Genomic DNA, 15606 nt, shown 5'->3' with positions numbered 1-15606 from the left:
AGAGATTTATTTAAGTTTTATATTTTTAAGGGAGCTCAAGATGCACAAAAAAGATTACTGAAATGTAGTTGTAATTGCCGAGAAAATAAAAGGAATAGTGCAGCTGTGAGAACTTAACAGCAAAATACTTAAAAATTAAATAATTTCTTACCAGTTAAATTGTTTTTATTTTTTTATCTTATATATTCTTTACTAATACACATCAGTGAATGTATTTTTGTGAAATTATGGCTTTTAACTGGAAAATAGTATTTTATTGCTAATTAAAATACATTATTTGATGCTTCAAAATATGAAAACCATATATATTTGTAATGAACTTCTTTCTTCAAATTTCATGAATGTAGAAAGTCAGAAATTTCACAAAACTCTATTTGAGGAGAAAAAAATTTCAGGGTTCTAAGCAGAGAATGAGCAAAAAGAAAATAGACTATTTAATTGTTTATACTAATTAAAGACTTTCCTTGACCTTTGCTTAGGAATCATGTTGCTAACAAACAGTGACTCTCTCTCCAGGTTGGTGAGAAGTTCCGTGCACGTTCTTTGAAGTTTCCTGGTCTGATATCAGGGTGCACCATGGATTGGTTCAGTCGATGGCCCAGGGAAGCTCTTGTAGCTGTGTCCAACTATTTTCTTTCAGAATTTAATATGGTCTGCGCTCCAGCAGTTAAAACAGAAATAGTACAAACCATGGGTGTCTTTCATGATATAGTTTCAGAAAGCTGTGAGAATTATTTCCAAAGGTAATATTTTCTATGAATGCAATAATTAATCTCAAAAATGTTGCTACTGACAGTGTTTTTTGAAATCATGTTGTATGTACCAATAAATGGATTTTAAATAAATACAAAAATAAATCTGCTATAGCATTATATCCTCAGGCCATGAAAAAGAATTGCTATTATGTTGCAAATTCTTCATCTTCATTCCCACTCTTCAACAGTCTTTAATATTGTCTATGTGGACAAAAACAATGTAACTAAAAGTATAAGGGTTTGCATCATGAAGAAATCTGATTTTGAAAGAATAAAAACTTGAGTTATATTATTTTCTCTTTTTTTGGAAGTGATCAAATAGCTGTATATATCAAAAATACGTGTGAAGTTGATGTTGCCAATTACACTTTGGTTTAGGTATCGAAGACGAGCCTATGTAACACCAAAATCCTATCTCTCCTTCATCAATGGCTACAAAGAGGTTTACACTGAGAAGTTACATAGCATCAATGAACAGGCTGAACGTATGCAAACTGGTAAGCAAATGCATTCCATGTATGGTCTCAAATGATCTTTTTTTTTAATCTTAGACTTCTTTCTCAGTGATCACTTACAGGGGATAGCAGTCCAAAAGTGGTAGCATATCAGGACCTTTACCAGACACTCCCCCAGTCACAACCTCACAGTGATTCTCTTGTAAAAATATCTCAAAGAAGCTACCAGCCTAACCATTCCCCTCAGCATTGTATTAAACTTTAATATTTGCAAATCAGAATTTGTAATAGCAAGTAGAGCCTGAAAATGGGCAAAAGTAACATCTAATTTACTGGTGTAGAGAGAGATAGTTCTAAACAGTTATTAACTTGCTTCTGGACTTGTCTGTGGAAGTTCTCACCATGCAATGATTTAATTTGTATTTCTGCTGTAGAATAAGTAGTTGTTACTTGGGGTCATTTTATAACTGTGGATATGAAATACAGAAAAGTACGGTTGAAATATTCTTCAGACAGATTTTGGATATCTGTTTGAAATGGCCTAATTTTTGGCATAATATTTAATGGTTTCAGAACACCAGTTTTCTAGTGTTTTGAGTTTTCTCCAGTTTGCATCTATACATGCTTTTGTAAATCTATGAAGTCAATTGAGCACCTTAGGAAACCTTGACTTAATCAAAAAAAGATGTTGCATATAAATTCAATGGAATAAAGTAATCTACATTATAAGATTTTCCATACACAGGTAAAGAATGTGGCAGTTTAACAATGATTAATAATATAACAGGTACCCTTCACGTGAAGAAAAGACTAGAATAAGAATGCATAACTATCTTATTCATAAACTCTTTACTGAGTTAGAGTGAGCTGTAGAGGAGTAAGTGATTCTCAGTATTTTCAAACTGTGTACGTTTTGCTCTATGGATCTGTTGCCAGTTCTTGAAGAACTTATCCTCAGTCTACTTTGAGATGGTGACAAAGTCTGACAACCTTGAAGATTTAAGTGGGTGGGGTTGGTTTATGTTTTCTGGGTATTCTTTCTCCATTTTTAAATTTCCAAAATAATTCAAAAGTACTAACATAAGCAACTTCAGCACTGTCAATAAAATTTCATATGTAGATTTTCATAGCCTCTGACATGTTATTAAAGTTCCTTGCATGTTCTGCTGAACAAAATGATTGGGTACGTGAATAGTAGACACAATCATGATAGTATGACTGCATACAGACACTTTCTCTCCTTTGCATAAAATGGAATGAGAACACAAGGATATGTGAGATCTGGACCTAGACTGTGTAATCTAACTAGGGAAAAAAAGATTCTATATTTCTGAATTTTATCTTTTACTTAATAGGTCTGTCCAAGCTGATGGAAGCCAGTGAATCTGTTGCTAAACTCTCTAAGGACTTGGCTATTAAGGAGAAAGAGCTGGCTGTGACATCTGTTAAGGCAGATAAAGTAAGTGTTAAATACCACTAGAATATACAGCAGGTAAAACGCTATTGCAGAATTTTATCATAATTTGCAAAAATTTGCCTTATCTAAAATGAGGCTTTACACTCTCCATAGTGTGTTATTCAGAATTTGCTTCTGAAAGTGAGGCACTTTTAGACTGCAACAGAGGTTGAGCACTTTCCTTGTTCTTCTCCCGTTTCTTACCCACTCAGATAAGCAACAGATCTAATTTTTTTCCATAGCTTTTTTTAAACTTGAGCTTAATTGACATTATTAAATTTAGAATTATATGTGCACTTACTAGCAGAGAAAAAGTTAATGTGATAATGGGACTTTTCTGTTTCAAAATTCCTTAGAAGACTGTTGATCGTAGTTCAGTTTCAGATTTTGTCTTTTACATTAACAATCTCTGTGTTCATGAGATTGGTGATCTGGTAGAAATCTAGTTTCCAAAATGACTCTCTGGAAAGATATGCCAGGGAATGGATCAGTACAGACATTCTGTTTTCTGAAAGATCCCACAATGCTCTGACGATAAATATTTAATATGCACTGGAGAGTGAAGTTTGGCTGGTGATGACTAAGGGACTGCCTGCATTCTTTGAGGCCTTTAATCTCATAAGAGAGAAATAGACAAAAATGACAGAAAAGGATGAAGTTGAACTTCTCACATTTAATTTTTTAATAGTTATATGATATAGTATATAATTAGTTGTAATTGGGGTAAGATTTATATATTTAATATACTGTTTTATCCTGTGTCTCACAATCATTCATTCCACCATTTTGATTTATAGATTTTATGTGTTTATTATCAATTCCAGGTACTAGAAGAAGTCAAAGAAAGTGCTGAAGCTGCAACCAAAATAAAACTTGAAGTCCAGGGCGTGAAAGATAAAGCACAAAAGATCGTGGATGCAATTGATATAGAAAAACAGGAAGCAGAGAGAAAACTGGAGGCAGCTAAACCAGCCCTAGAAGAAGCAGAAGAAGCTCTGAAAGTGAATAAATTTCATTTTTATTAGTATAGTTTTATTTGCATCACCTGTGAGAGGCCAGATCCACCAAGACACAGCTGTCTCTTGGTATTGGCTGCTGTCACCAGCTCCTCACTGTTGCTGGCCACGTCTCTCAAGAATACTTAAGGCACACATATTTTACCTTAAACACATAGGGACTATTTTATAGTATTTTTTCCTTCCATCCCAATACTTGATCATTATGAAAGTGTAGATCTTTCAAGAAACTACAGATGCCTTTAGAATATATGCTCTTCTGAATTCAAGAGAATACTTCTTGTGCTAACAGAATGTTGTTAATTCAAACTTAAGTAGTTACACCTGTCTTTTAAGACAAAAATCTATCTCTTTCTTCACCAGAAATCCTAATGCTTTTAATTTTAAGAAAAACAGGAAACAAAGGAGATTCAGGGTAATCAGAATCAGGATTCAGAAATTTGGAGGCATTACTGTGCTAAATAATTTCAATATTCTGCTCTGAACATTTAAACAGTAAAAACCTGAAATCAGAAATCAATGGTGGCCTTCCATTCCAGTTATCAGAATTTATGTGACAGAAGTTCTTGAGTAGAAAAAGCAAAAAAAGGGAGCATTGTTTGCTCTTACACTGACATTTAGATAATGAGATAGATGAAACTTCTAAAAATACTCATAAAATTCACTTACAGAATGTGTGGACTTAGAAAATGTTTTCTATAATTTACCTGTAACTGCTCCTTCTAGACAGGTAGTAGTATGTGTGTATTTTTAGACACAAATAAATGTTAGGTTTGAAGTTTTAAATATTTTTTAAAATTTTTAATGATTGTTGACCTAAGCAAAGTGCCAGTGACAGTGATGCTGTTAGAAAATGAAGTTAAAAATTATATCTCACATCTATAGTAACTTAAACTGAACAAAAATAACCAAATCCATCTCAGAATAAACTTGACTGCTAAAAATCTGAAATTGTTTTATCAAGCTTACTACTTTTAATTAAGTCTTATTACAATTTTACAGTAATGTTTCTTTAGTTACTTAGACTGACAATTCAAGTCAATGCTGCTGTATGTAAATTTGATTTTTGAATTATGTCTTTAATATTGGGAAGATATTCTTGTCTAATATTCATTGAAATTGCTAAAGTTTCACAAAACTATTAAATTTATTAATTAGGCCAGGTTTCTCACTTTTTTTGGTATATACTTAATATAAATGCACTTCAGAGAAAAGTATTACAAATGAACATGAAAATCAAGATATTGAATGGGAAATAGAATAATGGTATTGATGCAGATTTCTATTCCATCCTTCTTCAAACAGACCATCAAACCAGAGGATATTGCTACTGTTAGGAAACTTGCAAAACCTCCTCACCTCATTATGAGGATCATGGACTGTTGTCTGCTACTATTTCAAAAGAGATTGGATCAAGTTACCATGGATCCAGAAAAGCCTTGCTGCAAGCCATCATGGGGAGAATCATTAAAAGTGAGTAGAGTTTTCAAACAGTGTTTCTTAAACGTTGGAATTAGCAATTAGCTTATCAGGGAACTTATGATGCTGTTTATCCAACACACGACAGAATTTTGTTAAAAGGCAAACATACTGTTTTAAGAAAAACTCTATCTATACACTATGTCTAACTGGTAGAAATAGTAGGTGAATTGGTTAGAAACTTCTCCAGCAGAAGCTTTAGAGTTTCCTGGCACATGGCCTGATGGTAACAGATAAAAAATAGTGCTCTTGCTTTTTATTTAGGCTTTTACAGTTATAAAAATCATCAAAAACTTTTGTTTTCCATTGATATAATAAAATGAGACAAGCAGTTATTCCATGAATTGCTTTTAGCATGCAAAGCATTTGTTAGAAAAAATTAAACTAAATTATTTCACTTTTCAGAATTTAGATAATATTTCACAAATGCCTAAGCATTTCTTTTTGCATTTAGTTAAGTTACAAATACATCCTTGAGTCTTTATTGTGGTCAATTTTTTTTTTATTTAATGATGCTTCTGAAATGCTCTGAAATGTAACACAGGAATGTAGAAGATGGAAAGTACACCAGTAACTTTCAACTCTATTTACTGGAGTGCAATTTGTTAAAACTTCAAAATAATAGGTGTGTAGGAGGAGTTACAACTGAATAGCACATTATAACCTTAGCAATATAAATGCCCTCTCTTTACAAAAGAATTTTAGGAATGCTTTTTAACAGCTTCACCCAGGAACAAGACTTTGATCCTACAATGTGTAAATAACTCATGTGCTGTTTTTTGAAGCTGATGAGTGGCCCGTTCTTGAACAACCTACGGAACTTTGCCAGGGATACAATCAATGATGAGACAGTAGAATTGGTCCAGCCTTACTTTGAAATGGAAGACTATACACTGCAACATGGTAAAAAGGTGTGTGGCAACGTGGCAGGACTCCTCTCTTGGACACAAGCCATGGTGGTGTTTTATGGTGTTAACAGAGAAGTCTTGCCTCTTAAGGTAATACATCCTCTCTTGCTTTTTGTTTGCTCACCAAGTAATTGAATTTAGTTTAATTTAATATGCTCTTACAAGTATTTATATATATACATAACTTTATTCAGACATAATAGCCTGTGACGTCACTGGTTAAAGATGGTAGGAGTAGAAACAGACCTATTTTCTTCTTGATTCTAGAGAGAACACAGAACAAAAATTAGCCTAGATTAAATATATCTGGTGATCTGGTTTACTGTGTATAGGGAAAGGTGTTTTCTGTTTGTTTTTTTTTTTCTTTTAATAATGTTATAATTTATAATTATTTTCAAAATGTTGTACCAGGATCTTCATTCCTTCTCTAAAGAGTCCTGCAAACAGAGGTTTGCTGCTATTTTAGGTTCTTTGTTTTCTCCTGGTAACTTAGAGGCAGTGGAGGACTGATAGCTTGCCTAAGTATTGGCTTTCTAAAGAGGTTCAGAGCTCACATCAATAAAGGAGCTTTGTTGCAATAGTAGGAAGCAAAATAAGGAAAATGTTTTTAAGAGTAAATTTTTGCTTTAGTGTGGGTATTCTTTTTCAGGTTCATGAAACTCAAAAACAGTGATTTTTTTTTTTTCTTCCAATCAAAGTATTTAATCCTTAAATGTAGCATACTAAAACACAAGATAATAAAAAGGGTGAGCACATGGGAAACCCAAAATTTTTCAGATTTTTGTCACTGGTAGAAGTGTTATTTACAGAAGCAACAGTAATACAGATGAATGATTTTTTAAAAAATTGATTAATTTCTTGTCATCACCATAAATATAATTTTAGGAGCAATAGGAAGAGTCATTGTTTTAGGACCATTTTGTAGTGGGTAAAAGCAATATTGTTAGATGATAAAGGACCAATGTCTCATTGTGATTGCTGGTCAAAATTCACTAATTAAAAATAAAAATAAAATTCAGTAAAAAAAAAAAAAGAGGAAATGAGTATAGTCAAAACATATAGTCAAGAAGAATATTGAGTAATTGTTCTTCTAGTCTGACCAATGTGTACAGATCAGAAACCTAATTTCCTTAACCAGCTTCTTGAAATGTAACTTCTTTTTAAAGGAATAAAGTTGACAATATATACTAGAACTTAAGGTACTGTTAAAGTACTAGTACTTCAGGTATTGTTATTGAACAAAAAAATACCTTCAGTATACATGTGATATAGTTTTCAGCTTAAATGTTTTTGATATTTATACAAAAGTTACTTTGATGTATTATGGTCTTGTGATTACCAGCTACGTGGACTTAAATAGTTCATTCAATTATATTGAAATCTTATATATGATTGTGCTTTTAATTTTTTTTTCTCCTTTGCAGGCTAACCTGGCAAAGCAAGAAGGTCGCCTGAAAATAGCTAATGCAGAAAAAGATAAGGCTCAGGCAGAATTAGATGAAAAGCAAGCTGAGCTGGATAAAGTGCAGGCAAAGTTTGATGCAGCAATGAAGGAGAAAATGGTGAGATAAAAGTATTTTAGTCTTATCAAAAATGCTTGTACAATATTTCCATGTAATTAGGACTTGATGCAAACACACATTTACCTGCTACCTTGAATAACATAGCTGAGATTCAGTTATAAAAGTAAGAGATTTAAGCCTATATCCTCTCCTATTCCCCCTCTTTCTGTGAATAGGAACATATTAGACACCTTTAAATGTCCTCAAGAATGAATTTTAAACAAAATAGTTATAATAAATATAAGAAGATGAAAATTATATAAAATAACTCCACATTTTTGGATTCTATGATTAAGTATGACATTTTTTTCAATTTTAGGACTTAGAGAATGATGCAGAAACATGCAAAAGAAAGATGCAAGCGGCCTCTGCACTTATAGATGGACTGAGTGGAGAGAAGGTTAGGTGGACTCAGCAAAGCAAGGAATTTAAATCTCAGATTAAGAGGTATCAAATCCATTACATGAAAACAAAATAGAAAATGCTTGTAAAACCTGAAGTGTTAGTAAACAATTTAGTAGCTTTAATTGTGGTACTTAATTTTCTTCCTGGAAATCTTAATATAGCAATGCAATCAAATGAACTATCCTGAAATTTGAATTTTCCTTCCATAAGTAAGAATCCATGGATGCTGAGTGCTAGTATTTCGGTTAAGTACAATACCTCTGATTTTGGAATTAGCTTCCAAAGAGGTTATTACTAGGGCTGTTGTGTGCCTGTATTACAGCTGCTTCTGCAGCACTCCTAATACTGCACCTTGTTCTGATGTCACTGGGGAAGTGAAACCTTCAGATAGCTTAGCTTCTGAAGAACACTCATTTTACTATAAATTTCCTATTGGGAAATTGGGCATTTCTGGTGAGAGTTTCAATAGAACTAGGTTTGTATCCTTGATAAATATTGTATTTCAAATATCTTTTTAAGAAATAAACAATTTTCTTGCTTCATTTAGGAAAGAAGGAATAGTTCTCATCAGGGCTTTATTGCTTTGTAGGGGTGGAGACAGTGTTTTCATAAAATACTACTCTTAAGTTTTGCCACAAAAATGCTCTGGAAACATACATTATTTTTTTCTTGAAATCTTATGTTTCAAAAGCTGGTTGTGTAAGTCATTAGAAATTGACTTTGTGCATCACCTTTTAATGATGCTTTTTCTTCATTTTCTAGACTTGTGGGAGATATATTGCTCTGCACAGGCTTTCTTTCATACTGCGGACCTTTTAATCAAGACTTCAGGAACCTTCTGATTAAAGACTTATGGGAAGCAGAGTTGAGAGCTCATAAAATCCCCTTTTCTGATGATTTGAACCTGATTTCTATGTTGGTAGATCAACCAACAGTAAGTTCTTGGTGCTTGGAAGATTTAATTTGAATTTCCATTAGCATATTCTATGACTGTTAAGCAGCATTATGCTTGCTTAGAGAAGAACTATAATCCCCAATATTCCAAATATTGCTGTACTGTGTACTTCTGTGGTTTCCAAATGCTCTTGGCAATTTCCAATAAATCTTGGTGTAGGAATAGTAACAAAACCCAGAGAAGCAAGTGATGCACAGTAGAATTTCTCACCACCTGCTGACCAATACCCAGTCAATCCCTGAACCATGATCAAACCTCTTCTGAGTAACTCCCCCAGTTTATATAGTGGGCATGGCATTCCATGGGATGGAATATCCCTTTGGCCAGTTCAGATCAGCTGTGCTGGCCATGCTCCCTCCCAGCTTTTTGTGTACCTGCCCACCGGTGGAGCACAGGTCACTGAAAATTTCTGGATTTCTGGTAAGCACTACTGAGCAACAGCAAAAATATCAGTGTGCCGGCATCATTCTCACACTGAATTAGAAAAACACAGCATTATACCATTTACTAAGAAGAAATTGAACTTTCTTTCAGCCAAAACCAGGGCATTTCTAAAACAGTGGGTTTGGTTGTAGTTTAGAATAGAGTACATAAAGTCCTTTTATTCAACGTGAGTGAAAAGAAATGGGCAGAGTGGGAAATGCCAGAATCTTTGTTTCCTTCAGTAAACATTAATTCCCAAAACCTCTCTTAAACTGGTTTTTTGCTTAATTGATCCCAATGTTTTATTTGTCTTTCAAGTTGTCTTTTGACATCCTTACACTTTAAAATATAATTTTTGTTATTCTACATAGTTAAAAAATCCATAAAAATAAAATTCTGAAATATTTTTATACCTGCATTAATAATTCTTCAGTGGGTTCAAATATGCATTCCTTTTGATGTCCCTGTTATATCTTAGAAAAAATTTTATTGAAGAAAAATTCCAGTGCTCATTTATTCCAAACTACTCTTTTTCTTCATCTCTTTTTTTTCTTTTTTCTTTAGATTAGTGAGTGGAATCTTCAAGGATTGCCTGGAGATCACCTCTCAATTCAGAATGGTATCATCGTCACTAAGGCATCGAGATATCCACTTTTGGTAGACCCACAAACTCAAGGAAAAGCGTGGGTTAAAAATAAAGAGCAAGAAAATGAATTACAGGTAAACAGTGTCTTAAAGGAATGGTGTGCTCTATTCTACTCCTTCAAACATTAGTGCTTTCGAGGGAGGTTGCATTTGAGTCACTGTGATCTGAGATAATTTTAACATGTATGGAGACTGACAATTGTGTAGATGCATCAGCAGAGAACTTGCTGTAAATCCCACTCAAGGGCCTGGAAAAGACTATCCAACTTGTATGAAATCTAGCAAAAAGTATAGAAGTATTTTGCTCAAGATGGGTGAGTATGGTCCCAGCACAAAAAAGGACAAAGAGGTGATAAATAAATCAAAAGAGTGTAATATGAAATTATTCAATGAAAGTAAATTGGGTGACTGTTAGCAACGCTACAGATAAATATAGAATAAGTTACAGCTCTGAAAATGTAGGCAAAGTGCCTCAAGTGTTGAAGTTCATAATTTAGGACCGAAGAGAGTATTCATAATGAGGCTGTCACTACAAAAGGAAGTTGAGGAAATCTAGCTGAAGCCAAACCCATGAAAAAATTGCCTATCCTAATATTACTGCAATCCTCATAACTCTTTTACAGGTTAGGCCAATAGGGTAAAATGCCTGCTTATAAAATATAATATAAAGATGTTCATGTGTTACCATTTGCACCACAAATTATTTTTTCCCAAATGATGTGGCAAGGCGAAAGGAAACTGCATTTTAAAACCCTTAGCCTGAATATTGAGAAAACTCCTATGTCCTGAATATCAATGAATTTTGGAGGGTTTAAAATTAGTTAATTATATTGCTTACTACTTTATGCATGTTTTTCAATGATTTCATATTGTATGAATCCCATTTCATGAAATATCAATCTGAATTAATAATATTGCAGCAGTGATTCATCTTTTAGACTGAGTTCAGATTTCCAGAAAGAATTTCTCAGCACTTCAAAGCTAAAATGACAAAATCTAGTCCTTCTAGGACATAGAACAGAAAATTAAAGGCTAGGTGTCTCTGATTTCTAAAATATACATAACATCTTTAATATGCAATAAGCTGTACCAGTTTTATTTAGTACATTATTACTCTCCTGATGAAGTTCTGAGGATTCAGTTACAGCCAACCATTTAATTCATTTTTTTATAGTACTTTTCATTGTACACATATAAGTATTTCTGCATAAATTTCTGCATGGTCAACATTTATAGCATCTTCTTTAAAATGCAATTAACTAAATGAAAAAGCTTTCTATGGTTAGATCTGTGGTTTTCATGTAAGACTGTGAGAAAATACTTTGTCCTTACACCAATTTGTTATTTACTTTTTGAGGTAACAACTCTGAATGACAAGTATTTCCGACAACACCTAGAAGACAGTCTTTCACTGGGACGATCACTCCTGATTGAAGATATAGAGGAAGAGTTGGATCCAGTCCTTGATAATGTATTAGAAAAAAATTTCATAAAATCTGGATCTGCTTTTAAGGTTAGTAATCAAATAAAAGAAGTGGAATAAGTAGTTAGCTTTGAGACAAATGTTATTTTACCATTGTTCCAAACGCCTGCTGAATGAGGTAAACTTTGTATTCAGTAGAGACTTATAAAGAATCAAACTGAACTAATAAAATATAACAGACAGAGCCTCAGCTGTGTAGCAAGTTGGCAAGTCTAAACTGTGAATTTAACCACCAGAGTTATTACTGATGATTCCAAACTGGAACCAATTATGCTTATCCGGTTAAATGCTTTAAATTCTTTCTACTGATTTTCAAGCAGTGCAAATATGCTTAAGGGAGTGGTTTGGTCCTACTCCTTCATAAGCCAGGTATTTGAAGCCACCTTGGAGACTCATATGTTGGAGCCTCTTATGCCCCCCACTGCTCCATGGCAGATGATCTTTAAGGTGCCTTCCAGCACCAACAATTCCCTGATTCATACTACAACATATAGTGACCAGATTTCCTTGTGCACATGCAGCTTTTGAGTTAGACTGCTGTTCTGGAATATCTTAATGCTATAAAAATTTCTTTTGAATACTCTGACTAAATTTTTTACTTCTTTGGAAAGATTCTTTGAAACCTGCTTGGTATAAAGATAAAATTTATGTCCAATAATTTCTGTTCCATTGTCAGATCACATAATTCCTTTTATCTTGGACTTAAGAGAATGATGATTTCTACAAAGGTCAGCAATTTCTACTACCTCTTCATTTGAGGTGTGATTAGAAACCAAATGGTTCTGAAGCTGTTAATCATAATCCACAGTGGAAGTGATTCCTGTATTTAGCTGGAGGGAAATGCTACTTTTATAACATACTCTAACTTCTAAATTTGGTCATTGACTTTTATTGTCATGAGAAATTTGAATTGTGAAATAAATTTCCTCTTTTTGGCATTTCAAATAATGTAAACTTATTTTCTGCTCAGTATTACTGAGTTTAATAAAGCTCATTTTCCTCTGTTTAATACTATTTTAACTTAATCCACAGGTGAAAGTTGGTGATAAGGAAGTAGATGTTATGAATTCATTTAGACTGTACATTACTACAAAGCTACCTAATCCTGCTTTCACACCTGAAATTAATGCAAAAACATCAATTATTGATTTTACTGTTACAATGAAAGGACTTGAGAATCAGTTACTGAGAAGAGTAATACTCACTGAAAAACAGGTAAGTTAACAATACACATAAATCATAGTGATATTTAATTTTTTTCCATTCAATTGGTTTTGGTATGTAGAAAAGAAACGCTCAATATTAGTCATTTTCCAAAATTATGTTCAGATTCAGTATAGACATTTCCAAATATCAAAAATACATTGGGAGGCTCTTAATATATATATGACTGTCACAATTACTCACCAGGATTTGACATTGATAAGATATATCATAAGATACTGAATAAACACTGCTTAAAACCATTTGTTATTAAAAACATGTTTTAGATACCAAGAAAAGTAAAATGCACATTTCATGACTGGATCCAACTCTTCACCTCTATCTTCAATCATAATTGATTCACTTGAAAAATCAGAAACTGAATTTTAAGTATCCCTCAGTTGCAACCCATAAAATGTCATGCCATTTTCTTGGTTTTTTAATAACAGGAACTAGAAGCAGAACGAATTAAACTCATGGAAGATGTAACTTCTAATAAGAGGAAGATGAAAGAACTGGAAGACAATCTTCTTTACAAACTAAGTGCAACCAAAGGTTCTGTATCAAAGTATTAATCAGATTAGGCAGATAAAACTGATCACATTAGGTCCTTTCCTTACAGATTTTGATTTATCCACCTAAGGTACAACAAGGGAATGTACAATGGCAGGAGTGTAAGGACTGTGAGGGATTTGGTGCTATAGCATGCCACTATATATGCAACTCTAGGCACTTAAGGTTAACACCTAAACAAGTTTTGTGAAATACATCCATTTTTTTGGAGACAAGATAAGGTATCTGACCACAGCAAAATCTTTAATCCATTGAAAATATAAATTGGAATGGCCCGGCTTAAAATTGTCGTGAAACTCTTCTGCAGTACATGATAAGCCTGAACATGATCACTTACTATCTCTGGTGCAAAAAGAATCTAATAACAGAAAATCATGAGTAACTGCTGGAGATTCATGAATATTGTTGAGTGATCTTAGGTCCCTTAGGACCCCAAGTCTTTTTTATTTTGAGAGTGCCAATGACTTCAAAGTAATTTAAGTAATTTGTTGACTATGTGGGTTGTGTGCATAAGATAGGTGACTTCTCTAGCATGTCTTGCAAAGCTGTTGGTATAAATACATTTAACATATTTTGAATCAATTTGCTTAAATATGTTGGATGTAAAAATAATGAAAAAAAAATTTTTAATATTACATATCCTGTTTGATCTCTATTTTAGAAACCTTCTGTTTTTCTGTAAATAGTTTCATTTTTAAAATAAATAATTCTGTAACTTGGCCTTTTGTTTTATACATACATATGAAGTGAAAATATCATTACAAAAATGTCCTAAACATCCAGTATTTTACTTTTCAGGTTCACTAGTGGATGATGAATCCTTAATTGGTGTCCTGCAAATAACTAAGCAAACAGCTGCTGAAATAGCTGTCAAGTTGTCTGTGGCAGCAGAAACTGAAGTGAAGATTAACACTGCTCAGGAGGAATATCGACCTGTTGCTACACGTGGAAGCATTCTTTATTTCCTTCTTACAGCAATGAGCATGGTCAATAATATGTATCAAACTTCACTGGCTCAGTTCTTGAAGCTATTTGATCAATCCATAGCCAGGTAGGAAGACAGATTTTTCCTACTATTGAGATGTTTGCCTTTCCAATGTATTTGCTCATATTAATGTGGTTTCTTTGTGCTTTGTTTTCATGATTTAGATCTAAGAAGTCTCCTGTGGCTCAGAAGAGAATCTCAAATATTATTGAGCATCTTACCTTTGAAATTCACTCATATTCTGTTAGAGGCCTGTATGAAAACCACAAATTCCTCTTTACCCTCCTCCTGGCTTTAAAAATTGATATTGAGAGAGGACATGTGGAAAACAGAGAGTTCCAAACTCTCATTAGAGGTACGTTTTAAAAATTGTGTTGAGTGTACAGCTAATTCAACTTTTTAAACTTTTATGCCATTTCAAAGTCTTATTTCTTTGTCTACATGGTTTCTATCAACATTTCTGTGGGAACTGAGCTTGTTCAGCTTGGCAAAGGGAAGCCTTAGAGGAAATCCAATAGTAACCTTCCAAAACCTGTGAGAAGGCCATTAAAAAGGCTAAGTTATCCTTTGGTATGAAATAAATGCTAAGTACACAAGAGTACAGTTAGTATCCCTGAGAAAATTATTTAGGTCAAAATACACAATTTAAAAAGAAATAACAATTATATCTTGGCCCCTGGGATATAATGTATTTAATCAGAAAGTACATTTCATCCTGTTTTTTTGTCTACAGGAGGTGCAGCTTTGGATCTACAGGCTTGCCCACCCAAACCATGCCGCTGGATTCTTGACATGGTATGGCTAAATCTAGTGGAGTTGAACAAACTTCCACAGTTTGAAGAAATTTTGGACCAGGTGATATTTTTAAATTATCTTTTTAATGTTAATAACCAGTTTTGTCATCATAATTGTATTTCCACAAAAATACAGAATAACATCATAGAGACAGACAATTAGGTAGCATGAATGGTGGTGTGTGTATTTATCTGCTTTTTGGTATTTGGTATTATAGTAATTGAGGTAGAAAAAGGAGAGAAGGAACAGGAGTGAAGGAAAAAGGAGGTCAATAAAGGAGAGATAGGCTAAAAAGATAGAGGTATCAAAAAGGCTCATAAAATTAATGAGTGTTAGGTTTTAAATTACAGTGTTGTCTGTCTTGATTCTGGTGTATTTTTACAAATGAATGGGTTGCTGCTTGTTTTTAAATACTCATTTCCATTCCAAGGTTCATGTGCCATTCAGATGTGATGAGCTGGCTACTAAGTGTTTTATATAGACACACATGAACTTACATGCACATAAG

General features: G+C 33.3%; 1 protein-coding gene across 1 annotated transcript in view; it reads left to right on the top strand.

Annotated features, from left to right (window-relative positions):
* DNAH8 (dynein axonemal heavy chain 8) overlaps positions 1 to 15606 on the top strand; it is a 114388-nt gene that overhangs the window by 76695 nt on the left and 22087 nt on the right. Inside the window, exons 64-79 of the mRNA XM_088162829.1 lie at positions 517 to 743; positions 1134 to 1252; positions 2566 to 2669; positions 3491 to 3667; positions 4988 to 5155; positions 5947 to 6159; positions 7494 to 7631; positions 7951 to 8078; positions 8799 to 8970; positions 9979 to 10134; positions 11417 to 11572; positions 12575 to 12757; positions 13195 to 13300; positions 14117 to 14369; positions 14468 to 14658; positions 15037 to 15158. Of these exons, the coding sequence (XP_088018955.1) occupies positions 517 to 743; positions 1134 to 1252; positions 2566 to 2669; positions 3491 to 3667; positions 4988 to 5155; positions 5947 to 6159; positions 7494 to 7631; positions 7951 to 8078; positions 8799 to 8970; positions 9979 to 10134; positions 11417 to 11572; positions 12575 to 12757; positions 13195 to 13300; positions 14117 to 14369; positions 14468 to 14658; positions 15037 to 15158 (2613 nt within the window). The remainder of the gene's footprint in view (positions 1 to 516; positions 744 to 1133; positions 1253 to 2565; positions 2670 to 3490; positions 3668 to 4987; positions 5156 to 5946; positions 6160 to 7493; positions 7632 to 7950; positions 8079 to 8798; positions 8971 to 9978; positions 10135 to 11416; positions 11573 to 12574; positions 12758 to 13194; positions 13301 to 14116; positions 14370 to 14467; positions 14659 to 15036; positions 15159 to 15606) is intronic.

This window comes from Sturnus vulgaris, chromosome 3, assembly GCF_052056855.1.
Source record: "Sturnus vulgaris isolate bStuVul1 chromosome 3, bStuVul1.hap1, whole genome shotgun sequence".
Lineage (NCBI taxonomy): Eukaryota > Metazoa > Chordata > Aves > Passeriformes > Sturnidae > Sturnus > Sturnus vulgaris.
Note: the sequence above shows the minus strand (reverse complement) of the source record. Positions and strands in the feature narration are given on the sequence as shown.